General features: G+C 54.8%; 2 protein-coding genes across 3 annotated transcripts; one reads left to right on the plus strand and one right to left on the minus strand.

Moving 5' to 3' along the window:
- Window positions 1–1,182: 1,182 nt before the first annotated feature.
- Window positions 1,183–10,927, minus strand: OTOP2 (otopetrin 2). Its single transcript, XM_032178177.2, has 7 exons — window positions 10,786–10,927; window positions 10,174–10,519; window positions 9,424–9,560; window positions 7,826–7,884; window positions 7,309–7,442; window positions 3,933–4,807; window positions 1,183–1,720 (listed from the first exon to the last, which is right to left on the minus strand). The coding sequence occupies exons 2-7, from the start codon at window positions 10,484–10,486 to the stop codon at window positions 1,550–1,552; spliced, it is 1,689 nt and encodes a 562-aa protein (XP_032034068.1). The 5' UTR covers window positions 10,487–10,519; window positions 10,786–10,927; the 3' UTR covers window positions 1,183–1,549.
- Window positions 10,928–11,847: 920 nt separating this feature from the next.
- On the plus strand, window positions 11,848–18,272 carry USH1G (USH1 protein network component sans). Of its 2 annotated transcripts, XM_032177034.2 has the most exons (3): window positions 11,848–12,190; window positions 14,399–15,616; window positions 16,989–18,272. In XM_032177034.2, exons 1-3 carry the CDS (start codon window positions 12,027–12,029, stop codon window positions 16,990–16,992), a joined length of 1,386 nt encoding a protein of 461 aa, XP_032032925.1. In that variant the 5' UTR covers window positions 11,848–12,026; the 3' UTR covers window positions 16,993–18,272. The 2 variants fall into 2 exon arrangements, with proteins under 2 accessions (XP_032032925.1, XP_032032927.1); XM_032177036.2 differs by lacking the exon at window positions 16,989–18,272 and having other exon boundaries at window positions 14,399–15,620.
- Window positions 18,273–27,296: the final 9,024 nt, after the last annotated feature.

Raw genomic sequence — 27,296 nt, forward strand, 5'->3', positions numbered from 1 at the left:
CTTCTGGGGCAGGGGGAAATCAGGGGAGGCCCAAGTGGTGAGGATCTGAGACTCCCAACTCCTTTTAAATTAGAACTGCCTTGTTTATATATATATATAAAATTTTTTTTTTTTTTTTTGAGACAGAGTCTTGCCCTGACTCCCAGGCTGGAGTGCAGTGGCATGATCTCGGCTCACTGCAACCTTTGCCTCCTGGGTTCAAGTGATTCTCCTGCCTCAGCCTCCTGAGTAGCTGGGATTACAGGTGCACGCCACCATGCCAGCCTACTTTTTTTATTTTTTAGTAGAAACAGAGTTTCGCCATGTTGGCCAGGCTGGTCTTGAACTCCTGACCTCAAGTGATCTGCCTGCCTTGGCCTCCCAAAGTGCTGGGATTACAGGCATGAGGCACTGCACCCAGCCTATATCTATGTTATAAACTTCTGTTCCTGTAATATTTTATTTGAAGGGAAAAAAATGTTCTGCTTGAAAAGAAAGTTTGAAAATTATTGTTCTTAGCAGAAAGGCTCTGGATTTTTTTGTAGGTGTGTGACCTTGGGCAAGTCACTTTACCTCTCTGGGCCTCAGCTTCCTTTTGTAAAATGCAGACATTAGACTAGGTCACTGCTTCCTAAACTTTCTTGTGTCATGGGAGTCATGCCTGTGGCTCATGCCTATAATCCCAGCACTTTGGGAGGCTGAGACGGGAGGATCACTTGAGCCCAGGAGTTCAAGACCAGACTGGGCAACACAATGAGACCCCCATCTCCACACACACACACACACACACACACACACACACACACACACACACAATTTAGCCAGGTGTGGTGGCAGTAGTAGCTGTAGTTTCAGCTACTCAGGAGGCTGAAGTGGGAGGGTCTCTTGAGTCCAGGAGGTTAAGGTTGCAGTGAGCTATCTGCACTCCAGCCTGGGCAAAAAAGTGAGACACTCTCAAAAAAAAAAAAAAAAAAAAAAAAAAAAAAAAGATTATATGTATATGTCACCTGGAGATAAAGGGAAGAGGAAGATGGCAGTTTGGGAACTCCAGTTACCCACTCTGTAGCTAGTCTGCCACTCGGATTTTGCTCACACACTGCAAAACTTGAGACCTGAAAATCTCCACGGACCCTTCCCGCTCTGACTTCCAAGATCCTCTCCTGTGACCACCTCAGACGGGACAACAGAGACAAACAGTGGGGATGGGGGCAAATCACAGGTTTATTGGTTTCCAGCTCCAGGCAGTGCACTGACCAGGCCACAGCGGGGGATTAGAGATGGAGCCAGAGCCGGCACCTCCAGATCTTGTTGGGTCCTAGAAATGCTGCCAGGAGAGGTCTCCCTTCCCCAGTCACCTCATGCCCCATGGTCATACTGGGGTGGATGGGCCTGTCCTGATTGTGATTTAAAGATTGAACCTGGAAAAATAACTTTTGTGAAAATTCCACTCTGGGACCAGCAGGAAATGGGCTGTCATATGGCACCAGCTGGGATTCATTCCCAGAGGGTATCTGAGCGGGCACATGAGCTGAGCCCCCTCTTCCTGCCCCCCATGCCTCAGTTGGAGGCCTCAGGACAGCACGTAGACCTCCAGCAGGCTGGAGACAGCGTGCATGCGGTAGAAGATGCCGAAAGGGAGGCAGATGTTGACGATGGCCGCCCAGAGGGAGTAGCCGTAGAAATCCACCTCCAATGTGTTGCTGAAGTGAGGGCGGGCCCCGAAGGCAGGCATGATCCACAGCTGTGTGGAGAGAGGAGCATTTCAGGAGCTGGCCTGGATGGATGCCTGTGGGTCATTTCTGTGGGCTTTGCTGGGCCATTGCTAGATGGGGGCCCATCCTTCTACCTTGGTGGACACGGAGGGCTGGGTGTCAGTGAATGGGCAACTCTAGCGTTTTGGACAGGACCTAGCACTCTCTAAGGGGCTCAGGAAGTGAGCCCAACTGAATTTCCCATCCCCAGGCTAGGAGTCCACCTGTGATCACCTCTCCCAAAATCTTAGCAGGGCCTCAGTGTGGGATCGGGGAGGGGAGAAGAGGTTTCCCTAGAAGAAGAGGCACAAACAGCGAAATCAGCAGCTCTGTCCTGGGGGGTTGTGTGCACAGGGATGGCGGTGGCAGTATCAGGCTCAAGGCAGGGAGTTTGGGGTTCAGACAGAAGGCCACCCCACCCCAGCCCTCCATGAGCTCTGCCCTCCAGCTCTTCCCTCATCCTCTTCTCCCTTTCCAGGAGCGGGAGGAAGTGGAGGTTGGAATCCTGCTTCCTCTCTGGCTATGAGCTCAGAAGATTCAGGTGTGGGTAAGAAGCAAAGAACAAAGGTTTCTAGGCTAGCCTCACCCCTACTCCTGATTAACCTCATCCTTGGACACATTGCAGTCCCCTCTAAGCCTGTTCTGTCCTATAAAATGGAGGAGATGGAGAAGATGCTACTGGAGGTGATTTAGGCTCAGATACCTGGAGCAAGAATAGCCTCCCAGAAGGTGGCCCCTAGCCTATAAGCCAGGCCTGGGTGGAAGGTGGGGGTGGGGCCAGAGGGCAGGGGGCCAGGTACCAAAGCCAGTCCAAGACATGCTGAGGTCTGGGCCTTAATGATTCTGCTGGTAGGGCCAGAGATTGATGACCACATTTTTTTTTTAAGTGAACTTGATTGTGTTGGAAGGCTCCTGCATGGCATCATCCCACATCTATGGGGACCATGACCTGGTGGATGGCCCTTCACAGTGGGACCTAACTAAGAATGACTCTTAGTTAGGGCCACTGGTGTACGTCATGCAGGTAGGATTTCATGGGGTAGAATTCACTCTGGGGCTCTTGCTCTGTCCTGGGATGTACTCACATTAAGTAATTTTCTGTATTAGGGATATTTTTCTATTGGAGGTTCTAGCTGAAAGGATTGTTTTTCTATTGAGTGAAACTTCATTAGAAGTGTTTTTTTCTCTTTGAGATGTACCCACATAGGTACATGTTTCTGTATCAGAGGTAATAATAAGCCCCCACTGGGCCATTTCTGTCTTGGGTTGTACTAGAAACACCAAGAGTGTTTCGCTATTGGGATGCACTTTCATTACCAGTGTTTCTGCCCTGGGGTACTTCTATACAGAGAACATATTTGTATTGGGTGAAGTCTGTTGCTTTTTTTTTTTTTTTTTTTTTTTTTAACAGTCTCACTCTGTTGCACAGGCTGGAGTGCAGTGGTGCAATCTCAGCTCACTGCAACCTCCGCCTCCTGGGTTCAAACAATTTCCTTGCCTCAGCCTCCCAAGTAGCTGAGATTATAGGCGCGCACACCATAACGCCTGACTAATTTTTGTATTTTTAGTGGAGACGGGGTTTCACCATGTTGGCTAGGCTGTTCTCGAACTCCTGACCTTGTGATCTGCCTGCCTCGGCCTCCCAAAGTGCTGGGATTACAGGCGTGAGCCACTGCGCCCGGCCAAGTCTGTTGTTCTTAATCTTTGCTGAGTCACTAGGGAGGGGGTGGCTGTTGCAGATGCCCTCCTTCCCACTTCACTCTGCTAACAGACCGCTCACACTTACGCTGGTCTCCGCTACTTCCTGACACTGTTCCAATTATTCTGAGAAGCAGGCAGGTCACAAGTTCCCAGGAGCAGTCACACCTCCCACTGGGGGGTGAGGACCCCACCTTCCACATCAGCTCTCAGCTCCCTCTCACCTCTGCCCAGCCCCTGTGTCAACCTTCCCTGGGACCCTTCCAGCTCCATCCACTGCCTAGATGCCAGAACGGTAGGATTTCATTTTCGCTGAGTGCCCTGAGATGCCATTTGCCCCAAAGCTACAGCTGGCCCTCTCTGAACCTGCTCCTTTCCTAGAGAGCTGTAAGATTCTCAGGCGGGCTGGGGGCAAGACAGAGAAGGCTAAGGGCTTAAGCCTGCAAGAGCATCCTTCCTCAGTCTCTTCTCCCAAGCCCACCCTTTCTCCCCCCAGCTACTCACGATGACATTGCAGAGCAGGAGAAACAGAGAAATGTCTTTTAGGCACCGGCGTCTCCACTGGCTTCTGGGGGCTGAGACGATGGCCACTGCTTCCCGCTGGTCTGAGGGGCTGGGGCTAACCAGCCTGGGGGTGGGCGGGCAGGCAGGCAAGGTGTGGAGGGCATCCAGGTTGGTGAAGGTGAGGTCTTGGCAGGGCTCCTTGGGGTGGGTACTGTGAGGCTCAGCCCCGGGCGGTCCTCGGTGAAGGCTCTCGATGATAAACATGTTCTGGAAGGTGTGCTGGGCAATCATGAGCAGTGCATGGGTGAGGTTGAGCCCTGCCAGCAGGTCCTGGGGCGTGCCCGCCACCACGGCCACGATGGAGTAGTAGGAGATTGCGTACTGACCCAGGGCGGCACCCATCAGCAGGGCCACGTCCAGGGTGCGCGTGGGGTTCTTGTGGTGGTCCATGGCCCGGCGGTCAAAGCGGTAGATGATGGAGCCACTCAGGCTGGCCAAGGTCGTGAGTCCCAAGCAGACAATGTTGAAGCTGTAGTAGATGACCAGGGCCTGCCAGGTGTGGCTCCCGTCCCCGCTCACTTGAACCTCGTAGATGATGAAGACAGCCAGCCCCACCACGAAGAGCAGCAGGCCCAGAACCGGGCCAGCAAAAAAGGTCTCCCGGAAGAGGCTGACAGGGGATGGGGTGTGGCTGTGGCCAGGGGTGGAGACCAGGAATCTACCCACATTCTTCCACATGACATACAGCATGGTGGAGGCGAAGAGGCTGTACTCGATGTTGAAGGGATATAGGTAGAAGTACCCCTGCTGGAAGATCTGGCAGACGGCCGTGCTGCAGAGGCAGGAGTCTCCTCCGACCGGGTTGCCTGCATGCTCTGTTGTGGAGAGAGAGACACAGGGCTGGACTACTCTCCTGCCTTCCTAGAGAGGTCTCACCCCTAGCCTGTGACTCTTTTTTTGTTTTGTTTTGTTTTGTTTTGTTTTGAGACAGAGTTTCACTCTTGATGCTCGGGCTGGAGTGCAATGGTGTGATCTTGGCTCACTGCAAGATCCACCTCCCAGATTTAAGTCATTCTCCTGCCTCAGCCTCCCAAGTAGCTGGGATTACAGGCACTTGCCATCATGCCCGGATAATTTTTATATTTTTAGTAGAGACAGGGTTTCACCATGTTGGCCAGGCTGGTCTCGAACTCCTGACCTCAGGTGATCCGCTTGCCTCGGCCTCCCAAAATGCTGGGATTACAGGCGTGAGCCACCACACCCAGCCTAGCTTGTGACCTTTGTTAAGGGCAGGGCCCCTGTCTGTCATGCCTGCTATATTCACCAGGGTATCCCTCATGCCTTTACAGGGCGTGGCACACTCCTTCACTTCACAAATATTTCTTGAGCACCTACTGTGTGCCAGAGACTGGGACACATCAGTGCTCAGTAAGAACAGTCTAGGCCAGGTGCAGGTGCTCACACCTGTAATCCCAACACTTTGGGAGGCCAAGGCGGGGGGGATCACCTGAGGTCAGGAGTTTGAGGCCAGCCTGGCCAACATGGTGAAATCCTGTCTCTACTAAAAATACAAAAATTAGCCGGGCTTGGTGGCATGCGCCTGTAGTCCCAGCTACACGGGAGGCTGAGGCAGGAGAATTGTTTGAACCTAGGAGGCAGAGGTTACAGTGAGCCGAGATCATGCCACTGCACTCCAGCCTGGGCGACAGAGCGAGACTCTGTCTCAAAAAACAAAACAAAACAAAACAAAAAACAAAAAACAAAAGAACAGTCTGAACCACAGGGCTGCTCACTTCACCCCACTCCATTCCTTCCATCCCTTCCTGCCCTGGCTCCCTGAGATAGAAAGTGGCTCTCTTGGGAACCTCTAAAGTTCAAGCTTCCTCACAGCTCTCCCTACCATCGATTCAGCCCAGAAAGCCAGCTGCTGTGCCCAAGTCTCCACCATGACCTCCCATCACTTCTGTTTGTACCACATGGAAAAGAGTCTTGACTTGACTCCAGAATGTGTTTGTAGGATACTCTGGGCCTTGGCAAACGTCTCTTTTCATCCTAAGAACTAGCCCAGCTGGTTTTGCAGATGAAGAAACTGAGGCTTAACGTGGTGACGGACTTGTGAAGGCAGAGTCAATGCAAACTGTTTGACTTCTGACCCCGGGACAGGTACTTCTCCGGCAGGCCTCTCTCCAGCCTGCAGGCCCCCATGTGAAGTCCATCACCTCCCTGGTTTGGTTTTGCACCCTCAGGAGTCCTCTCTGTGCAGGGTGGTTCTTTGTAAGGCTTGCTGGGCTGGGGTCTCCCTGAGGGCAGGGGCCATGCTTTCTGTTGCTGGACCCTCCCATGCTAGGAGCGTGCATGTCTTAGTTATCTTGTCTGGTCCTGGCTATTGGGGGACCCTAGAGAAGTCCAGAGAATGAGGACTGGAGACTGGATCCCGTTCCTCCTTAGTTTAGCATATTGGTTAAAAACAAAGATGCATATGAATGCTAGTGCTAGACCTTGGGTGAGCTACTTAAGCTCTTTCTGCTTTAGTTTCTGCACCTATGCATGGGAATGGGGAGAGTACCCATCTCACAGGGAAGTCTTGAGGGTTAAATGGAGTGTTCAAGACACTCAGCACAGTGCCTGACTTAGAGACCTCAGTAAATTGCCATCCTTACCATTGTGATGCCATGATTATTTCTCACCTCCTCCTCCTTCCCGGGCTCTCCCATCTGATCCATGCTTGCACCACGGAACCACTCTGCCTCCCGTCCCCTTTTCCCAGCTTGATCACTCTTGCCCTTTCTTCCTGGGTTCTGGGTCTGGGTCTCTCTTTTTTTAAATTTTTGAAACAGGGTCTCACTCTGTCACCGAGGTTGGAGTGCAGTGGCGCAATCACAGCTCACTGCAGTCTCGACCTTCCAGGCTCAAGCGATCCTCCCACCTCAGCCTCCCATAGTAGCTGGGACCATAGGCATGCACCACCACAACCGGCTAATTTTTTGTATTTTTTGTAGAGATGGGGTTTCATCATCTTGCCTAGGCTGGTCTTGAACTCCTGAGCTCAAACAATTCGCCTGCCTTGGCCTCCTAAAGTGCTAGGATTATAAGCATGAGCCGCTGCACCTGGTCCTGGATCCCTTCTTGGTGGGGTGGAGACTGGACAGGGGGGCCTGGGCTGCAGCCTCAAGGATAAAAGGGCGCCTCTGATATTTCCCTTCTGGGGTCACCTACACCTATACTGCAGAGGTAGATCCTGCAGCAGGAGAAGGTCCCTGGTTCTCTCCTTTGCCTCTGTGCCCTCATGAGGGCACGGGAGACTGACGTTATAAACTCACAAAGCACCCGGCCCAAGGCCTGGTAGCCACAGGGCCAGCATTAAGAGGAAACTCACGGTCAGAGGCGAGACGGGTGTGGCTGGCGTTGCTGTGAGAACTGCTGTAGGAGTGGGATTGGTGCACAGATTCATCCACCACGGCTGCCATCCAGATGGCCAGGTTGGTGATGAGTGTGAACATGAGACCACACCTGTTTGGGGTTGGGGGTGGGGAAAAAGAAGCCTGTGACCCTTTGGCAGTTTGGGGAGCAATACTGAGAGCTGGTGTTGAGAAATGAGAAAGCAGCCAGGCCCTGTGTGAACAGGGAAGCTGATTTTGGTAGGAACACAGCCTGGCTGGCGTGCCATCCAAGAGAGGGCTGGGAGGTTTTCCTGGGGGCCACCACCACTCCCTCCCCTGGGAGAAAGGGCCCCATAAGGTAGTGGAAGTCAGCCTGACAAAGCAAGGAGGCCTTGGCTGCAACCCCTCCCAGGGGACATAAAGAGAGGCCCCGGCCCAGGGTGGAAAGCCTGAATCTTTCCTGCAAGGTGAACACCAGCACGCTAGGCACAGGCATCAAGCAGCGGTTCTCACCAGGTCAGATCCAGGTGGACGTGAATGCAGTCTTTAGCGGAGACCCAGAGAAAGTAGGTCTATAATGAGAGACATTGGTGACAGTCATTTACTCCAAAGATGGACAAAACTCCAGTGCACCCACGTCCATGCCATCTTGTTCTCTCCACCTGAGGAACCCTTACACTGAGTTATCAGGTTCATTTTAGCTTCACAAAATGAGGTGGAGGCTGGGTGCAGTGGCTCATGCCTGTAATCCCAGCACTTTGGGAGGCCGAGACAGGTGGATCACTTGAGGTCAAGAGCTTGAGACCAGCCTGGCCAACATGGTAAAACCCCATCTCTATTAAACCCCATCTGTACTAAAAACACACAAAAATTTATCTGGGCGTGGTGGCATGCACCTGTAATCCCAGCTACTTGGGAGGCTGAGGCAGGAGAATTGTTTGAACCTGGGAGGCAGAGGTTGCAGCCGAGATCACGCCACTGCACTCCAGCCTGGGCAATAGAGTGAGACTCTGTCTCAAAAAAAAAAAAAAAAAAAAAAAAAAAAAAAAGAGAAAAGAAAGAAAAAAAATTAGGTGGGGAGGACTGTCTTTTTCTGTTCTGACACAGTTTGTATAAAATAGTGGCTCTCCATTCTTTAAAGGTTTGCAAAACATCACATGTAAAATCCTGCTCGTGTGGGGTTTATTTTGTGTGGAGATGGGGGTCAAGTAGATTTTTGACTATCTAGTTATTTTTTTTTCTGGGAGCAAGGCCAGTCTCGGGTTAGGTCTTGCTCAGGGTGGAAGGAGTCTCTGTGGACTTCTCACCTTCGTTTGGCAACATCCCCTGCTCATCCTCTTCCTCTGTTGCCGTACCAGGCCTTGCTACCGTCTGGCTGCCTGTGAATCCCTGCTGTGGCATTTGGTGATGTGGGGAGATCTATATTTTCATTTTACCTGAGTATTCTTCAAACCCACAAAATACGAAAGACTAAAACTACATAAATGCCACAGCCACACGTGTGCTGAACTGGGAAAACCTGGGCAGCAGGGGTGATGTTTCTGGGGAGGGCATCATCCGTGGTGCCATTTTTGTCATGATAGAGGGCTGGGGGCTGTCCTGATTCCATCTAAGCCCAGTCCTGCCTCAGCTCAATCAGAAGATCTTTCAAAGTATTGTTTATGCAGCAACAACTACAAAGCAAATGTTTGAGAAATTCCAGTTACAGGCTACCCTACTTTCCAAACAAACACAGAACAGAGGGACCAAGCTGGCAGGAGCCTGGGCTGACACAAAAGCCCCCTACGGGCACCCAAGAAGGGCAGGCCAGGTTCTAGGAGACAGGGCTGGCTGTCACAACTCACACCTCCTAGGTGTTAACTACTGGCACTGCTTAGGTTGAACTAACATTGCAGAGCTCCAAGTGGGAGCTCACATTGAGATATTACTTCATTATGAGGTGTTTCCACATTGATGGACTCCCGTGATGCTCTCTACAGCCCTGTCCCTGGTTTACTTAATAGCTCAGGATACGAGGCACATGGAACTCAGGTCTCCAACCCCTTGTTGGGTCCTTCCCAACGGCCAAGAGTTAGCTCCCTTCTTCCACACAGCGACACTCCTCCACCCACCTGGATGATGACAAACACAGCCTGGATGAGGGGGTGCAGAATCTTGATGGCCGACTGGCACTCGAAGAAACTGGAGTAGTAGCCAGTCTTGAAGACATCCATGATGAGGGTGCAGATTCCAAACAGCACCAGCCCACCTGGAAACCAGGGGCGGGTGGGTGGTGGTGGTGGTGGATCAGAGAGGCAGGAGAGAAGGCCTGCCGAGCTGAGGACAGGCCCTGAGGATGGAAGGCTAGATGGGTGGGTGGACGGGTGAGTGAGTGCACTGTTGGATGGGTCAATGGGGAGGGTGGGAGGATAAGTGGATAGGTGGATAGACAGACTGAAAGGTGAATGGGTGGATGGAAGGGTGAGTGTATGACTGAGTGGGTGGATGGATGGACCTGCTACCGAGCCCCCCTCTCTCTGGGGCTGTGTGGATACCGCAAAGGGCCCTGGCTGGGCTCTTTCAGTGGCTGCCATCTTCTGGTTCCTGCTCTCCATCAAAGGCCCTCCTTCGGCCAGCCTTCTCCAATCTTCAGACCGGGGGCAAAGAGGTCCGGTTCCATCCCTCTATTCATCCCTCCCCCAGGGCCCCTTACCTTCCTCTTTTTCCTTAACTGCAGCCCACCTCACCCTCCGGTCCTCCTGGTCCTCCCTAGGGAACCTCTCGCCCTCGTATGTCAATCTGCTCTCTGCAACTCCTGTGAGAGCCCTAGCCTGCAGCTCCCTGCTGTGCCCACCCCACCTCACCCCTATCTCCCCTGGCACCTCGGAGCCAGATGGGGCCAGCGTGAGCGTCCCGGTAGGGTACCGCGCAGGGGCAGCGCACGGTTCGGAGGAGGTAGAAGAGGATCCAGAGCGTTGCCAGCAGCATCATGGTAGTGAGCAGCGCGAACACGTCGGTGTCGTACACGGCCACCTTGTTGAAGGCTCCGCCGCTGATGAGCGTGCAGGCGAGGAGCAGCACGTTCACGGCCAGCAGCACCGACAGCAGGCGGCCGCCCTTCTTCCACACCTCCCTGGGGCCGGCGCGCGGCGCCTGGGGGCTCTCCTTGGGGCCCTGGGCCAGCTCCTCGGACATGGCGGGGGCGATTGGAGAAGGCTAGAGGGATCACTGCAGGGGAGGAGCGGACAAAACTCCAGGTCAACCCCGACGGCTCTCCTTCCCCCATCTCATCCCTAGATTTGGGGACTAGGGAGTTCCTGACCCGCAGGGTTGGGGCTTCGGGTGCTGGAGGAAGCGCTGGGAAAGGGGAAGAGAAAACGCGGAACCTGCCCCTCTCGCTGGGCGGGAAGAAAGCAGAAGCGGCAGCACCCGGTTGGACCCCTCCAAGGTCCCCACTCCCCAAGTCCGACTGCCCTCTGGCCCGGGGCACCCACCTGGCTGGGCCTGGAGCCGACGCTGAGCTGGGGGTCAGGGGACGGCGAGCGTCTCCTCTCTCCCACGCCGAGATGGACAGGCGCTTTATACCCAGGAGGACAGGGTGATTTACAGCTGCGGGAGTTTGGCTCCATAAAGCTCTCAGTCCCGCTCACATGATCCATCTTTCTCCAAGGTGAATTTAGGGAAGAGCCCGCTGGAGCCAGATAAGGCAAGATTCATATTTACCCTTTGAGAGGCGACCCCACTCCGTCACCCCGCTGCGGCCAGGCTCGGGCACGGCCGCGCACTGCGGCACCTAGAGGGCACCCCGCCCCCGGTGCCCACCGCGCCCTGGCGCGCAGCATTCCAGGCGCCCAGAGCCCCGAGAGCTAAGCTCAAGAGACGTCCAAAAAGCCCGCGGGCACCCTGACGCCCTCCAGCTTCGGCGCACCCTGAATCCTGTGCTCTTCTGCTCCTGCCCGGGATGGGAACCGCAGTCTCCCTCTCCCCCACGGTCCTCGCAGGGATCCAAGCTCCCTTTTCCTCTATCCCACCGCCCTGCCCGCCTCTGCCGCCGGCCCGCGCTCCGCTGGACTCCGGGTCTTGGGTGAGAAGTTTCACGCGGCGCGCGGAGCCGCTGCCAGTCCTCCAGCGTCCCCTGCTGGAGCGCGGTCGAGGGACTCCGTGCAGGCAGCGGCGGCCTGGCCCGTCCCACTCGCTGACCCAGCCGCGGTCGGTGCCGGTGCCCCTTCTTAGGTCCACTGTCCTGGGGCTCAGGCCGGCTCCCCCACCCCGCCCTCCGGCACCCCTCCCCAGCTCTCGGTTCGTTCCACTGACAGGTGGAGAAATAGGGAGCCACAGCACCCCAGGCTCTAGTGAGGACAGACCTCTGACTGTCCCCGGACTGGGCGTCACAGGGCGTAGCCCCGAGGTGGGCACTTTTGAAGAGGAGGGCAGGGCCTTGCGTGGGTCACCCTCGTGTGTTGAGGTGCATGCAGGGTGTTTAGGACCCAGGGGAAGACCGGGGGCGGCTCCCGCCCCTTCCCACCCCGCCCCCGCCGCCGGGTGAGCGGCTCAGATGTCTTGGTAGTCGCGGCTCTGGCGCTCCGCACCCTCCGTCTGCGGCAGCGGGGGCTGGCGGCCCCGGCCCCTGCCCGGCCCCCTCCTCCAACCTCATGCCTCAGCCCTAACCCCGCCGCCCTCCCCTGCGGGGGGCCTTTCTCCGTGCCCCCTGCCCGCCCCGTCCACTTCGGGCGCCATGAACGACCAGTACCACCGGGCAGCCCGGGATGGCTACCTGGAGCTCCTCAAGGAGGCCACCCGGAAGGAGCTGAATGCCCCCGACGAGGATGGCATGACCCCCACTCTCTGGGCTGCCTACCATGGCAATCTCGAGTCGCTGCGTCTCATTGTGAGCCGGGGGTGAGTACGCCCCACCCAGCGCCCTTGAGGCCCCTGAGACCACCCCAGACTCCCTCGTCCACCGCTCCTCTGAGCTGCCTCCTTTCCCTGCAGGCAGGTGGACCCTTAGACCCTGGCGTTTGTGGGAGAGACACACGTGGAGGGGGACCCAAGCGGAGGCATCTGACACTTGTTAACACTGGTGACCTGGATCTGGGGCTAGGAGGGAAGAAACCGGGATTTGGGGGTTCCTGATTATGGGGGGTTGCTGCAGAGTGAGGGGAAGGTGGGAGAGATCCCCTGGCTGGGGTCCCCCTGGAAGTAAGAGTGAGGGGATAGTGAGACGCGGAGAGAAGGTTGGGAAGTCTCGAGGGGCCAGCAGTGGGGGCTAGAAAGGGAGGGGCCTTCACTGCCCACTCTCCAGCCTTGGATCCAAAGGGCTCTGCCAGCCAGCACCCACGTTCTCCGGCAGGCTGGTGTCACAGAGCGCTTGCCCTCAATCTGCTCATTTTGGGGATTTATGGACGCTGTCCAGAGCGCCAAATGTCACTGATTCAGCTACTCCCTTAACTCTCTCCAAGTCCCTCCTGCACAGCCGGGCACAGCTAAGCAGTGGTGGAGGCTGTGACGTGGTCACTCTGAAGGGGCTTCTCTTCCTTCCCCTTCCCTTTGGAGTTGTCCTGGGCCGTGGGTGGGCATACAGTGCAGGTGTCAGCGCCAGGGAAGGGGCCTGGAGGTGGCAGTTGAGCCACCTCCAGGACCAGAGCCACTGACATGGGTTCCTTGGGGCTAAAGTCAAATAACTGTGACCAACTCCCTCAGCCCCAATGGCTTTATAAAGAGAAGTCAGGTTGGTCTGGACATCAGGGCAGCCTGGACAGGATGAGGGGTGGACAGGACACCCCAGGAGGGTTGATATGAAGTCTCAGGTCATGGGAGAGAGGGCCAGGGGCTGAGCTGGCCCCGGTGCCAGGTACTGGCCTGTGGCCTGAACATGTAGAAGGTGCTGGAGACCCCTCCCTCTTGTCCTCTCCTTGGGCTGGGAGCAGCCTCGAAGCCTGGGCAGCTGAACCATGTCCCATGAGGCCAAGGCTGACTGGCCCCTCCCCACCCCAGGAGGGCACACAGTGACACTGTCCCCTGCCATCCCTTCAGAGAGGCTCATGAGAGGAGGGGAAGAGGGCTCCCCTTGGGTACACCAAGCCCCAGCTCCTCCAGAGACCAGGATTGGTGTTTGATGGGGTGTGGGTTGGGTGCTGGCAGGTCCTTCCCACACTGGCCTGCAGGACTTGGCGGCCAGGAGGGGAGGCCCAGGAAGGGGTGTGTGGGGAGCTGTTGAGACAAGGGAGTGATTCTTCCCCCAGCCCTGGGGGTTGGCCTTGTGGCCTCATTAGCGCAGGGCAGGGGCGCTGTGCTGGGCCCCCAAGGGAGGGAGAGCTCCGGAGGAGTCTTGGGAGCTTGCCCTGGGGGACACAGTCTCGTATGAAGGGTGCTTGTGGGGGCTGTCGGGGGTCCCTGGACAGGCTCAAGTGAGGCAGCCTTGCAGGGATACCAAAGAGGGGGCAACCTGGGGAAGGGAGGGCTTCGGAGCGCGGGCAGCTGATTTCCCTCCTCCTCCCCTCCCCTCCCGTCCTGGCTGCCCCCGCACTCCCCTCCTGGCTCAGACCAACGCCCGACACCTCCTCTCACACTCGGGCTTGCCAGGGCTGGCCCTGCTCCCTGCAGACACGCAAGCCCACACCTCACACATGCTCACCCGGGGCTGGGGCCCGGCACACACCACCCACTGCTCTGTTCTCTTTTACGGTCACTCGGCACACGCAGCCACACTCACCACCACGCCTGCCTAGAGACCCAGACGCGGCCCTGGCCCGCCAGCGCTCTGGGCCAGCTCTGTGCTGGGCCCCATGAATAATTTACTCCCTTCTCTCAGGGCATCAAATATTCATCCCCTAAGATTCCCAGCCCTCAGTTAGCTTGGGGAAGGCCCCGCCCCAGTCCCGCCTTCTCTGTCACCCCACCCCCTGCACGCCTGGGGCCATTTTCCCCTGGGCTCACCTGTTGGGTGGCTCAGGCCTGCAGGTCTCCTGGAGTGGAAGAGATCTCAGGCCCACGGTCCCTTTGGGGGTTGCCGTGACAGTGGGGAAGCTCCCCTCCCCCCTCCACTCCCTCCACCTCCATCCCCAGCCAGGACTCGTCACTCGTCCCTCCTGAATGCTTTCCCTGCAGGGGTGACCCGGACAAGTGTGACATCTGGGGCAACACACCCCTGCATCTGGCAGCTTCCAATGGCCACTTGCACTGCCTGTCCTTCCTGGTGTCCTTCGGGGCCAACATCTGGTGCCTAGACAACGACTACCACACGCCGCTGGACATGGCTGCCATGAAGGGCCACATGGAATGCGTGCGCTACCTGGACTCCATCGCGGCCAAACAGAGCAGCCTCAACCCCAAGCTGGTGGGCAAGCTGAAGGACAAGGCCTTCCGCGAGGCGGAGCGGCGCATCCGCCAGTGCGCCAAGCTGCAGCGCAAGCACCACGAACGCATGGAGCGGCGCCACCGGCGCGAGCTGGCCGGGCGTTCCGACACCCTCAGCTTCTCCAGCCTCACGTCCAGCACCCTGAGCCGCCGGCTGCAGCATCTGGCGCTGGGCAGCCACCTGCCGTACTCGCAGGCCACGCTGCACGGCACGGCCAGGGGCAAGACCAAGATGCAGAAGAAGCTAGAGCGGCGCAAGCAGGGCGGCGAAGGCACCTTCAAGGTCTTCGAGGATGGGCGCAAGAGCGCCCGCTCGCTCTCGGGCCTGCAGCTGGGCAGCGACGTGATGTTCGTGCGCCAGGGCACCTACGCCAATCCCAAGGAGTGGGGCCGAGCCCCGCTCCGGGACATGTTCCTCTCGGACGAAGACAGCGTCTCCCGTGCCACGCTGGCGGCCGAGCCTGCCCACTCGGAGGTCAGCACCGACTCAGGCCACGACTCCCTGTTTACCCGCCCCGGCCTGGGCACCATGGTGTTCCGCAGAAATTACTTGAGCAGTGGGCTGCACGGACTGGGCCGTGAGGATGGGGGGCTGGACGGGGTGGGAGCGCCGCGGAGTCGGCTGCAGAGCTCCCCCAGCCTGGACGATGACAGCCTAGGCAGTGCCAACAGCCTGCAGGACCGCAGCTGTGGGGAGGAGCTGCCCTGGGGCGAGCTGGACTTAGGCTTGGACGAGGACCTGGAGCCCGAGACTAGCCCGCTGGAGACCTTCCTGGCCTCCCTGCACATGGAGGACTTTGCCGCCCTCCTGCGGCAGGAGAAGATCGACCTGGAGGCTCTGATGCTGTGCTCTGACCTCGACCTCCGCAGCATCAGCGTCCCCCTGGGGCCCCGAAAGAAGATCTTGGGGGCCGTGAGGAGGCGGCTGCAGGTGATGGAGCACCCGCCAGCCCTGGAGGACACAGAGCTGTGAGTGTCCAGCCTGGCGGGGGGATGGAGGAGCAGGAGTTGGAAGGTCCCTGGGGAGGGGGTACAGATCTGCCTATTCAGGAGTAGGGGGTGGGGGATACTGTATTTCATAAAATCGAAATGGGGCCATTGATGATAAAAGGCACCCTTATTTGCCACCAGCTCAGAAAAAGAAGTTGCCAATTTAATGATGACCCGAGGCATTCTTATCACAGTTAAAGTGCACCTCGATTTTGGGGACATCAACATGTGGGGCAATGGGCCTCTTAGTGTCAATGAATTTCAGCAGTCACAGGAATCACAGCTGGGGTGTTTTTGAGCCCTCCCACCTCCTAGGTGCTGGGTTGTGCCCTTGAACAAGTCCTCTTGCTTAATCCCCCTAAAAGCCTGTGTGCGCTGGACTATATTGGTGGATTATATCGTTCCCATTTTACAGCCGATGAGCAAGTGGAGGCTCAGACAGAATAGCTCACCTCAAGGTCCTGCTGCTGCTCAGCATGGAGCTGGGCTTGATCCCTGGTCTGCATGGCTTTAGAGCCTGGGGTCAAGGTGGCTGCCATGGGATGCAGGGCGTGCAGTCAGCAGGGCCTCTCAATTGCCCAAGACCTCAGGCAGATTTTTTTTTTTTTTTTTGAGACAGTTTCCCTCTTGTCATGCAGGCTGGAGTGCAGTGGCACAATCTCGGTTCGCTGCAACCTCCACCTCCCGGGTTCAAGCAATTCTCCTGCCTCAGCCTCCTGAGTAGCTGGGATTACAGGAGTGCACCACCATGCCCAGCTAATTTCTGTATTTTTAGTAAAGACGGGGTTTTGCCATGTTGGCCAGGCTGGTCTCGAACTACTGACCTCAGGTGATCTGCCCACTTTGGCCTCCCAAAGTGCTGGGATTACGGGCATGAGCCACCGCACCTAGCCTTAGGGAGATGTTTTACCTGCTGTTCCTGAACTTTGCAATCAGGAACGTGGGCAAATGCTCCCAAGAGGGCCAGCAGCAGCCTTGGAGGCAGGGTTCATGTTCCAAAGGCCATCATAGTTGCCCAAGGCTGCCACCACAATGGTCATGCTGTGGCCAGCCCCTGCCCTGGCCCCTCCCCAGTGGCATCCCACAGGCCCAACAAACATTGTCCTCATTTCCTCTTAGGTATCTGTGGCCGTTATCCTGAATGGCTGGGGCAGGGATGGGTGTGGGGAGGCAGGCTGGTTCAGAGTTTTGGGGATGGGGAGGTCAACCATAGGCTGGCATCTCCTATCCCTGACCATTGGCCTGCCGAGAGATGGGGAGGCTAAGTTGTCCAGATGGCTGCCCTGAGTGAAAATGTTGCCTCTGGAGGGCCTCATGTGAGATCTGTTTCTTTCTGTCTCTTCCTCCACAGATAACGGGGGGCTCCTCTCCCCAGACCAAAATGAATTGCAAGTTGCCACAACCTATGGTGGGGTCTCGAGGTCCTCACAGTTGCCAGCCCTGCAGCCCCCTTCCCCAGGAGCAAGGACCAGTTGGGGCGACTCCTTTGAAAGCCTGTCCGCACCTTGAAGCAGAGGGTGTGGCCTGGAGGCACCAGAGGGGCGAGAGAGTGTTCTGGAACTCCAGTTCTGAGGGGTCTTGAAGGCCCTGAGCCACCCATTCTGAGCAGCCCTAAAGGACATGTAGACTTGGGGGAGGCCTCCGCAGAGGGAGGGCAGGGGCATCAGAACTGGATGAGAGTGTGGGAGGTGGATGCGGGAGGGCGCGCCTGTCCCGGGCGCCGTGGCCTCACCCACCCCTCCCCTGATGGCCTTGTTCTCTTGTGCTCAGGCCAGAGACTTACTCACTACCTGCATTGTTGTGAAGGGAAGAGTTTGGGCTGCCTTCCCTCCTCCCGTCCACCCCAGAGGGGAAGTTCCTCAGCCAGACTCTTCAGCCAAATGCCCCATCTTTCAGTCTGCACCCCATCCCCCCATCCCAAGCATAGCCAGCACCCCCTCCTTCACCTAGTGGCCAAGGCCCGGAGCTGGAAAGCCAGGTTGGGGTGGGGTGGGGGTACTGATGCCCTTCCCAGCTCATCTAGGGGTGAAGCCTGGCCTGTCTTCCTCCAGCCTCCCCCTTTTTCAATGTGCAGCCTGGCCCCCCAGGGACCCCAGAGGGCCAGGGCGCTAGATGCAAGGTGCTAGACCAACAGGCTGCAGTATTATAGCCCCCAGGCCTGGCAGGCATGCGCTGGGCTAGAGAAAGGCGTCCGCCAACCTCCTCAGTCTCCCAGGGCCGGGACAGGCAGAACAGGGTGTGGCTGGGTGTCAGGCCTGGGGTGGGTAAGTCCTGTATGTGGACACTGGAGAAAGTGGATAATCTAAACTGCAGATTGTCCCCAGGTCACCAGGGCTGTGTGCGTGTGCATGTTTGTGTGCATGTATGCATGTGTGTGCATGCGTGTGTGTACGTGTGTCGTGTGTGTGAGCTTGGGTGAGTGTGTGTGCATGTGTGTTCTCGCATACATGTGTACGTGTGTGTGCACGTGCATGCGTGCGTTTGTGTGCATGCATGTGTGTGCATGCGTGTGTGTGTGTTTGTGCATGCATGTGTGTGCATGCGTGCGTGTTTGTGTGTGCATGCGTGTGTGTGCATGCATATGCGTGTGTTTGTGTTTGTGCATGCGTGTGTGTGTGCGTGCGTGTGCACGCACGTGTGTGCATGCGTGTGTGTGCATGCATGTGCGTGTGTTTGTGCATGCGTGTGTGTGCATGCGTGTGCGTGTGTTTGCGTATTTGTGCATGCATGTGTGTGTGCATGCGTGTGCGTGTGTTTGTGTGTGCATGCATGTGTGTGTGTTTGTGCATGCATGTGTGTATGTGTGTGCGTGTGTGTGTTTGTGTGTGTGCATGCATGTGTGTGCGTGTGTTTGTGTGTGTGCATGCGTGCGTGTGTGTTTGTGTGTTTGTGCATGCGTGTGTGTGTGCATGCGTGTGCGTGTTGTGTGTGTGCATGCGTGTGCGTGTGTTTGTGTTTGTGCATGCATGTGTGTGTGTGCATGCGTGTGTTTGTGTGTGTGTGCATGCGTGCGTGTGTGCACGCTCACGTTGGGTGGTGTTTGGTAGGTTTCCCTCCAGGTCTGGTAGGGACTGGGCTGTTGCGTGATTCTGCGTGGATCAGGGGTAAGGGAGAGCTCACCTGTGTCCCAGCCCTCTGACGGTGGTGAGACCAGGGGAAAGGCCAGCTCAGAGGGTGGTCACAGCATGTGTCCTCTGATGTGTGCCCCCAAAGCTCTCTAGCCAGACTGAGGTCACAGATGTGGGAGAGTCCCTCATGAGCCTGCTGACGTGTGTGTGCCCCTTTGCACCCCATGCAGAGCTGCTCTCCTCCTTTCTCAGCCATGGCCCCCCATCCCTGACCTCAGCTGGGAAGCAGCTCCTGCTGGGAGCATGGCCTCAGCCCCCAGCTCCTCCCGGGGCCCCCGTGGCTGGGGCAGGGGAAAGAGAGCCCTCAAAGGCCTCTTTCTGGTCTGTCTGGGGGTTCCCATTCCCACACACGTGCCCAGAGTAGGGGGCATGGAGGAGATGGTCCCTGTCCTACTGCAGGACACTGAGGGCTTGGCTGCCTGCCACCGCCGTCTGGAGCCCACCGCAGCTCTTCTGCCTGTTCTCTGGGCCTGAGCCTGGGGCCACCCCCAAGTGCCGACTTGTTTCTCCCAGAGCCCCAGGTGCTGCCCCTTCTCTCCCGTTCCTCGTCCATTTACTGCCGCAGCCCCTCCTGGTTCTTCTGGTGCTGGGGTGGAGCAGGCTCTGTGCTCCCACCACTGTACCCCAAATCCCTCCTGCAGGCTCATTACCACTTTTGTAGAGAATGTTCTCCATCAGTATCATGCCTGTCTTGTCTTTTAATGCTTTGGGGATAAAGTGAAGAGTGGAAGGGTGGGGATGGGGGAGGGAGGGGGTCTGCTCTGTGCTTGTGAGGACTGGGTCCTGGGTCCTGTTCTCTGGAGTGTATTCGAGATCCCATGCTATTCATCTTTGCAGGGATCCCTAGGCCTTTACCCTGCTCTCCTAGCTCAGCCCAGAATTAGGAGCTGGTGGAGAGGCAGGGCTGAGAACTAGGGCAGGAGAGTCCCCCTGAGCAAGGAGGATGGCTGAGCCTCCAGGCTTGTTGCCAGGGCCTGCAGCTGCGGAGGGCAGGAGGGTGTGTGTTCTCTCTTCCCACCAATGCCTACCTGGGCTTTTCCAGAGATGGGCAGAAACGTACTCCAGGAGGCTGCCGCCTGTCACCTGGGCTCTGGGCCTCTGGAGGGGTCTCCATGAGGGCCCTCCAGAGGCCCAGAGGGGTCTCCATGTCCCTCATCACCGCAGGCAGCTCGTAGGCAGCCTAATTTGAAGCCCTGCTTTCTCCCAGGGGTGAGTCCCCTCCGTAAGCTGGTGCCTAGTGGGCTCTGTTTTCTCAGTCAGGTCTGAGGAAGGGCCCTGGAGTCATCTTGCTCCATTGCCTAAGCCGCTGGGCCAATTTCTTCCGCCAAAGGGAGTTCAAGACAGTTCCCTTCCCTCAGCATCAATCAGAAAGGTCCCCAGGATGTTGGTGCAGGAAGGTTGCCTAACAACCATCCAGGGGTTCCAAGCCACCTCCCTCCACTTTACAGATGGAAAAACTGAGGCCCACAGAGGGGAAGAGTCAGACCCAGAATGCGGGTCTCTGGCTGCTGCCATGCTGTCCTCACACTTAGGCTGCCAAGGGCGCCAACACAACAGGATTGCACCTGCCATGCCCTGGGGGCGCATCTCCCTGCGGCCTCTGTTGGCCATCCTGGTCACTGCACCCACCTCATGAAAGACTCACTGGTCCTTGCCGCGATGGTCCAGAAGAGGACACAGGGGTAAGGAATGACAAGACAGAGAGCTGAGGGGCACTTCGGCATCCCGGCAGAGATGAACCAGAGGCAGCAGGATGAGGGGCTCTGTGGGCCAGTGTGGCTCCAGGGCGGAAGCCTGGGGTGCCAGGAGCAGGAGCTGCTCCAGGGAGCCTGTGGGGATGTTCAACACAAGCAAAGAGGAGAATATTACATGGTAGGGGCTCAACTTTCATGACTCATTTCCCTAAAGGTTTAGATCAAGAATAGGGACATCTATGAGGTCAGGAGACCGAAACCGTCCTGGCTAACATGGTGAAACCCTGTCTCTACTGAAAATACAAAAAATTAGCCTGGCATGGTGGTGGGCGCCTGTAGTCCCAGCTACTTGGGAGGCTGAGGGAGGAGAATGGCGTGAACCCAGGAGGCGGAGCTGCAGTGAGCCGAGATCACGCCACTGCACTCCAGCCTGGGCGACAGAGCGAGACTCCGTCTCAAAAAAAAAAAAAAAAAAAAATAAAGGGACATTTTAGCACTTTGGGAGGTAGAGGAGAGTGGATTGTTTGAACCCAGAAGTTCCAGACCAGCCTGGGCAACATGGCAAGACCCTATCTCTACAAAACATTTAAAAATTAACCTGGTTGGTGGTGTGCAGCTGTGGTCCCAGTATATCCGAAATTGGTGGGTTCTTGGTCTTACTGACTTCAAGAATGAAGCTGCAGACCCTCACAGTAAGTGTTACAGTTCTTAAGGGCAGTGTGTCCGGAGTTTGTTCCTTCTGATGTTCGGATGTGTTCGGAGTTTTTTCCTTCTGGTGGGTTTGTGGTCCCGCTGGCTTCAGGAGTGAAGCTGCAGACCTTCGTGGTGAGGGTTACAGCTCTTAAGGTGGTGCGTCTGGAGTTGTTCGTTCCTCCCATCCGGAGTTGTTCATTCCTCCTGATGGGTTCATGGTCTCACTGGCCTCAGGAGTGAAGCTGCAGACCTTCGCGGTGAGTGTTACAGCTCACAAAGGCAGTGTGGACCCAAAGAGTGAGCAGCAGCAAGATTTATTGCAAAGAGCGAAAGAGCAAAGCTTCCACAGTGTGGAAGATGACCCCAGTGGGTTACCACTGCTGGCTCGGGCAGCCTGCTTTTATTCCTTTATCTGGCCCCACCCACATCCTGCTGACTGGTCCATTTCACAGAGAGCTGATTGATCTGCTTTACAGACGGCTGATTGGTTCATTTTGACAGGGTGCTGATTGGTGCATTTACAATCCCTGAGCTAGACACAAAAGTTCTCCAAGTCCCCACTAGATTAGCTAGACACAGAGCACTGACTGGTGCATTTACAAACCTTGAGCTAGACACAGAGTGCTGATTGGTGTATTTACAATCCCTTAGCTAGACGTAAAGATTCTCCAAGTCCCCACCAGATAAGCCAGATACAGAGTGCTGATTGGTGCATTCACAAACCTTGAGTTAGATACAGAGTGCTGATTGGTGCATTCAGAAACCTTGAGTTAGATACAGAGTGCTGATTGGTGCATTCACAAACCTTGAGTTAGATACAGAGTGCTGATTGGTGCATTTACAAACCTTGAGCTAGACACAGAGTGCTCATTGGTGTATCTACAATCGCTTAGCTAGACACAAAGGTTCTCCAAGTCCCCACACATTTATTCTTTTTCCCTTTCCCAGTTCTAAGGCTCGGGTAGGTGCCACTAGTTCTGCTAACTGGGCACTGGTCCCTGGGGGAAGAGGCTTACTTTCAAGTATGGTTACATCGCTATGGCGTAACCTGCCCTTCGTATCCCATTCTCCACAAATGAACTTCCATCAGTATATAGGTTAAGGTCAGGATTAGCTAAGGGGACTTCTAAGGGATCATCTCGGGCGGCATAAGTCTGGACTATAATTTGTTGGCAGTCATGCTTGATTTGTTCCCCATCCTCTGGGAGAAAAGTGGCAGAGTTGAGGGCCATGCACGTGCATATTTGAAGCACTGGTCCCTCAAGGAGTAGTGCCTGGTATCTAAGTAGGCAGTTGTCTAATAGCCGTAAACTTCCTTTGGCACCTAGTATGCCATTTACATCATGAGTAGTCCAGACAGTGAGATCCTTTCCTTGTATTATTTTGATAGCCTCTGACGCTAAGACGGCCACTGCTGCAACTACCCTTAAACAGTGAGGCCAGCCTTTTGCTACTATATCAATTTCCTTACTTAGGTACGCCACTGGCTGTGGGGTTGTCCCACGAGCCTGAGTAACGACTCCAAGAGCTATCCCTGCTCTCTCTGTGATGTATAAAGAGAAGTTTTGTCCTGTCAGAAGGCTTAAAGCTGGAGCTTGTGCTAGAGCCTGCTTTAAGGTTTTGAAGGCTGTTTCTGCCTCTGGTTCCCATTCTACTAGATGAGTATTTGCCTTCTGGGTTTCGTTGATTAGAGTATAGAGGGGCCTGGCTATCTTGCTGTATCCGGGGATCCATAGTCGGCAAAAGCCAGTAATTCCAAGGAACCCCCTCAATTGTTTTAATGTCTTAGGGTGAGGATAAGCCAGTATAGGCTGTATTCATTCCTTGCTGAGGGCCCCTGTGCCTCTGGCTAAGATTAGGCCTAGATATTTGACCTGCTGTAGGCAATGCTGAGCCTTCGACCTAGACACCTTGTACCCTTGATTAGCTAGAAAATTCAAGAGATCTAGAGTAGCCTGCTGGCATGAGGCTTCCAAACTGATAGCCAAAAGTAAATCATCCACATATTGAAAGACCAGAGTGCCTGGACTTGAGAGGTGGCCTAGATCTTGGGCCAGTGCCTGACCAAGCAGATGAGGCTATCCCTAAACCCATGGGGCAATACCGTCCACGTAAGTTGGGACGTGTGGTCTGTGGGATCCTCAAAGGCAAACAGAAACTGGGAGTCAGAGTGCAGGGGAATACAGAAGAAGGCATCCTTGAGGTCCAGAACCATGAACCATTCTGCTTCCTCTGGTATTTGAGAGAGCAGGGTATAGGGGTTGGGTACAACTGGATATAGAGGAATTACTGCCTCATTGATGAGTCTACGATCTTGCACTAGTCTCCACTGAGCTTTCAGTTTTTGTACTCCTAGAATTGGGGTGTTGCAGGGACTGCTGCATTTCCTTACTGAGTCTTGAGCCTTTAAATGTTTAACAGTATTCTGTAATCCTTTATGGGCTTCAGGCCTTAAGGGATATTGCCTTTGATAAGGAAAGGTGGTGGGATCTTTTAACCTGATTTGGACTGGGCAGGCATTTTTTGCCCTTCCAAATTGTCCTTCCAATGCCCAGACTTCAGGGTTGATTCCCTCCTGAAGTAGGGGACAACAAATGGGTAACTTGTTCTCCATATTCATGTAGATAATAGCTCCAGCCTTGGCTAATATATCCATCCCTAATAAGGGTGTGGGACTTTCAGGCATAACAAGAAAGGCATGTGAAAAGAGCAAAGTCTCCCAATTACATCTGAGGAGGTGGGAGAAATACCTGGTTACAGGCTGTCCCAGGATTCCTCAGATGGTAGTGGACCTTGAGGACAGTCATCCAGGACAGGAGATTAACACTGAGAAGGCCATGTGAGTGTCCAGGAGGAAGTCAATTTCCTGGCCCTCAATGGTTAAACATACCCGGGGCTCAGTGAGGGTGATGACATGAGCTGGTGCTTGCCCTGGGCACCCTCAGTCCTGTTGTTAGATCATCTGATTGGGGGCTTCTGACCCAGAGAACCTTCATCCTCTGGGGCAGTGCACCTTCCAGTGATTGCCTCGGCATAGTGGACATGGATGAGGGGGCAGCTTGTTTCTCATTGGACAATCTTTTTTAAAGTGTCCTAGTAAACCACACTGAGAACAAGCCCTACTGGGTTATTGCCCTGCTCCATTTTCTGTCCTCTCTGAACCACCAAGATTTGTTTGTCTGAGGGCCATGACTAAGGCTGTGGCCTTTCTCTGATCTCACTTTTCCTTTTGGGCCTGTTCCTCTTGGTCCCTATTACAGAACACTGAGGTTGCCAGGTTTCATAATGCCTCCAAATTTTGTTCAGGGCCCAGGGCTTGCTTTTGGAGCTTTCTCCTGATATCTGTGGCTGATTGGGTAATAAACTTATCTTTTAGAATCAGTTGACCCTCAAGTGATTCAGGTGACAGGGGAGAATATTTTCTTAAGGCCTCCCATAGCTGCTCGAGGAAGGCAGAATGATTTTATTCCTTTCCCTGAGTTATGGTGGACATCATTGAATAATTCATGGGCTTTTTTCCTAATTCTCCTTAGTCCTTCTAGAACACAGGTCAACAGATGTTTATGATTCCAGTCCCCATGATCTGAGTCAAGGTCCCAGAGGGGATCCATACTGGGGATGGCTTGCTGACCAGTAGGGAATTTGTCCGTTTCTTCAGCTGTCATTCTATCATTTACTTGACTAAGATACCAAGTATCTCCAAACTCTCGGGCTGTAGCTAAAGCCACATTCTTTTCATTAAAGGCCAGGGTTTGATCTAACAGTAGCATGACATTTCTCCAAGTGAGGTCGAAGGTTTTCCCTAGACATTGTAGGACATCTGTGTACCTATCAGGATCATCTGAAAACTTCCCTGGGTCTGCCTTGATCTGCTTTAAGTCAGAGAGGGAGAAAGGGACATGGACCCAGGTTGGGCCAAATTCCCCTCCCCCTACAGCTTGAAGGGGACATAACCGATAGCCTGGGGGTTTTTGTGGTCCTTTGGGGATTTCTTTGCTTATTTCCTTCTGGGCAGGGGAGATTAGAGGAGGATTATCATTAATAGGAAGGGGAGCTATAGGGAGGCTAGGATATGGGGGTAAGCTGAGAAGTCCTCCTGTGGGATGTAAATTGTAAGCTTTGCATAGTTGTGTATTCTCCCTCAATGAAAAGAAAGCTTGGACATAAGGTATTTCACTCCATTTGCCTTCCTACAGAAAAGATCAAGCTGCAGGATAGTATCGTAATTCTTACTTCCCTTAGGTGGCCATTTTTCCCCATCAGAGAGAGAACACTGGGGCCAAGCCATGGTGCAGAAAAAAATAAGCCACCTCTTTTTCAGGGTTTGTGGGTCAAATTGGTCCCAGTGGCTCAGGATGCATTTCAAGGGTGAGCCTGTTGATGCCTGAGTGTTTCCCATCTGAAAGACAAAACCGCCTGTGGTTTTGGTTTGTTTTGTTTCTCCCCCTGCCCAAGAACCTGCAACAGTCCCTGGACCCTGCTGATCGGAATAGTTGAGCTCACTGATGCAGCAGCAGAAACACTAGCTTTCCTCCCAGACCACATGGAGGACCGAGGAAGGTCTGATTTAGTGGCCCTTACTGATGCATTCTCAAAAACCTGCTCCCTTGCCTGTCTTCCTAGACCACAAGGAGGACTGAGAAAAATCGGATTTAGTGGCCCTTACCGATGCATTCTCGAAAACATGTTAGAGTCCTAAGCATTCTCCTGTTAGTATTGGGAACTTACCCATGTCCTATAAAGATGTTATGCCCCAAAAATGAAGCGGAGGGCCATACCCTGAGGGAGGGAAGGGATCTCTAGGGTTGGAAGAGTGACACCTTTTGCCCTCACTTATATGAATAGGAAGGATACAATTTCTGAGGCTCCCCATATCCTAGCTTCAAGAATAGCTTTTGTTAGGCCTGTTTGTCTGAGAAGGGATCCTAAAATTCCAGGTAGTCCCCACTATGATGGGGCTTTGGGCAAAAATTATGTCTTTCTGATTGGTGAGCCTAGGTGCCTAAAGAAGGTAACAGAGTTAGCCGGGCGCGGTGGCTCAAGCCTGTAATCCCAGCACTTTGGGAGGCTGAGGCAGGCGGATCACGAGGTCAGGAGATCGAGACCATCCTGGCTAACACGGTGAAACCCCGTCTCTACTAAAAACACAAAAAATTAGCCGGGCGTGTTGGCGGGCGCCTGTATTCCCAGCTACTCGGGAGGCTGAGGCAGGAGAATGGCGTGAACCCAGGAGGTGGAGGTTGCGGTGAGCCGAGATCGCGCCACTGCACTCCAGCCTGGGGGACAGAGAAAGACTCCGTCCCAAAAAAAAAAAAAAAAAAAAGAAGGTAACACAGAGTTTACACTAGAAGTCATTCTTATAGGAGAAACTATAAAAGCACCAGAGACAGGTAGCGATTTTTAGAAGTGGGACTAACCTCGGAGAAGAGAGGCGAGAGGAAGTTTGTCTGGCAAGCATTAGGACCCAGGGGGCAAGGGTCAGGATAGACAGGATAGATGGGCGAGTCTCGCTTGGGTGACATGCCTTTGAGAGCTCCACTCATGGCTGCAGGGTCAACCAACTTGTTGTTGGGATCCCGGAGCTGCATGGCTTTCCTCTCTGTCAACCCTTGGCTCAACCCAGAAGTACAGGAAAAGCGGAAGCTGGTTCTAGGCAAACCAATGCTCTCAATTCCGAAGAGTTGGGGATTGTTAGAGAGCCCTTTCCCAGAAAGCCTGACACCCATGTCTTTAGTCTGGTAGCCATGCTAGTGGCTTTTAACTGGCCGACAGGTGCCCAGTATTTAGCCCCCAAATTCTAAGGAAAAATAGGACAGAATAGCAAACAAAAGGGGTCCGATGGTACTCACTGCTTGGCGATAGGTGATAGTCCCTTTGCTCAGCGATAGGCAGTGGTCTCACCACTTGGCAATAGGTGATAGTCCCTTTGAGGTCGCCAAAATGTGTCAGGAATTGGTGGGTTCTTGGTCTCACTGACTTCAAGAATGAAGCCGTGGACCCTCATGGTGAGTGTTACAGTTCTTAAAGGCAGCGTGTCCGGAGGAGAGGGGAGAACAGCAGCATAAGCAGCTGGCAGAGGCAGCAGAAAGGAAAGAGAGAAAGAGACAGGAAGTCAAAGAAAGAGAGAGGAAGAAACAGAGAGAA

This window comes from Hylobates moloch, unplaced genomic scaffold (genome assembly GCF_009828535.3).
Source record: "Hylobates moloch isolate HMO894 unplaced genomic scaffold, HMol_V3 SCAFFOLD_15, whole genome shotgun sequence".
Taxonomy (NCBI): Eukaryota; Metazoa; Chordata; class Mammalia; order Primates; family Hylobatidae; genus Hylobates; species Hylobates moloch.

What these genes read in the sequence shown, in the direction of transcription:
- USH1G (XM_032177034.2), top strand. Translation starts at nt 12,027, where the DNA reads ATGAACGACCAGTACCACCGGGCAGCCCGGGATGGCTACCTGGAGCTC. An exon ending in CGTCTCATTGTGAGCCGGGG is followed by an intron (nt 12,191 to 14,398) that starts GTGAGTACGCCC and finishes CTTTCCCTGCAG; the next exon opens with GGGTGACCCGGACAAGTGTG.
- OTOP2 (XM_032178177.2), bottom strand. Translation starts at nt 10,486, where the DNA reads ATGTCCGAGGAGCTGGCCCAGGGCCCCAAGGAGAGCCCCCAGGCGCCG. An exon ending in TGGCCCCATCTGGCTCCGAG is followed by an intron (nt 9,561 to 10,173) that starts GTGCCAGGGGAG and finishes CCTGGTTTCCAG; the next exon opens with GTGGGCTGGTGCTGTTTGGA. An exon ending in GTCCACCTGGATCTGACCTG is followed by an intron (nt 7,443 to 7,825) that starts GTGAGAACCGCT and finishes AACCCCAAACAG; the next exon opens with GTGTGGTCTCATGTTCACAC.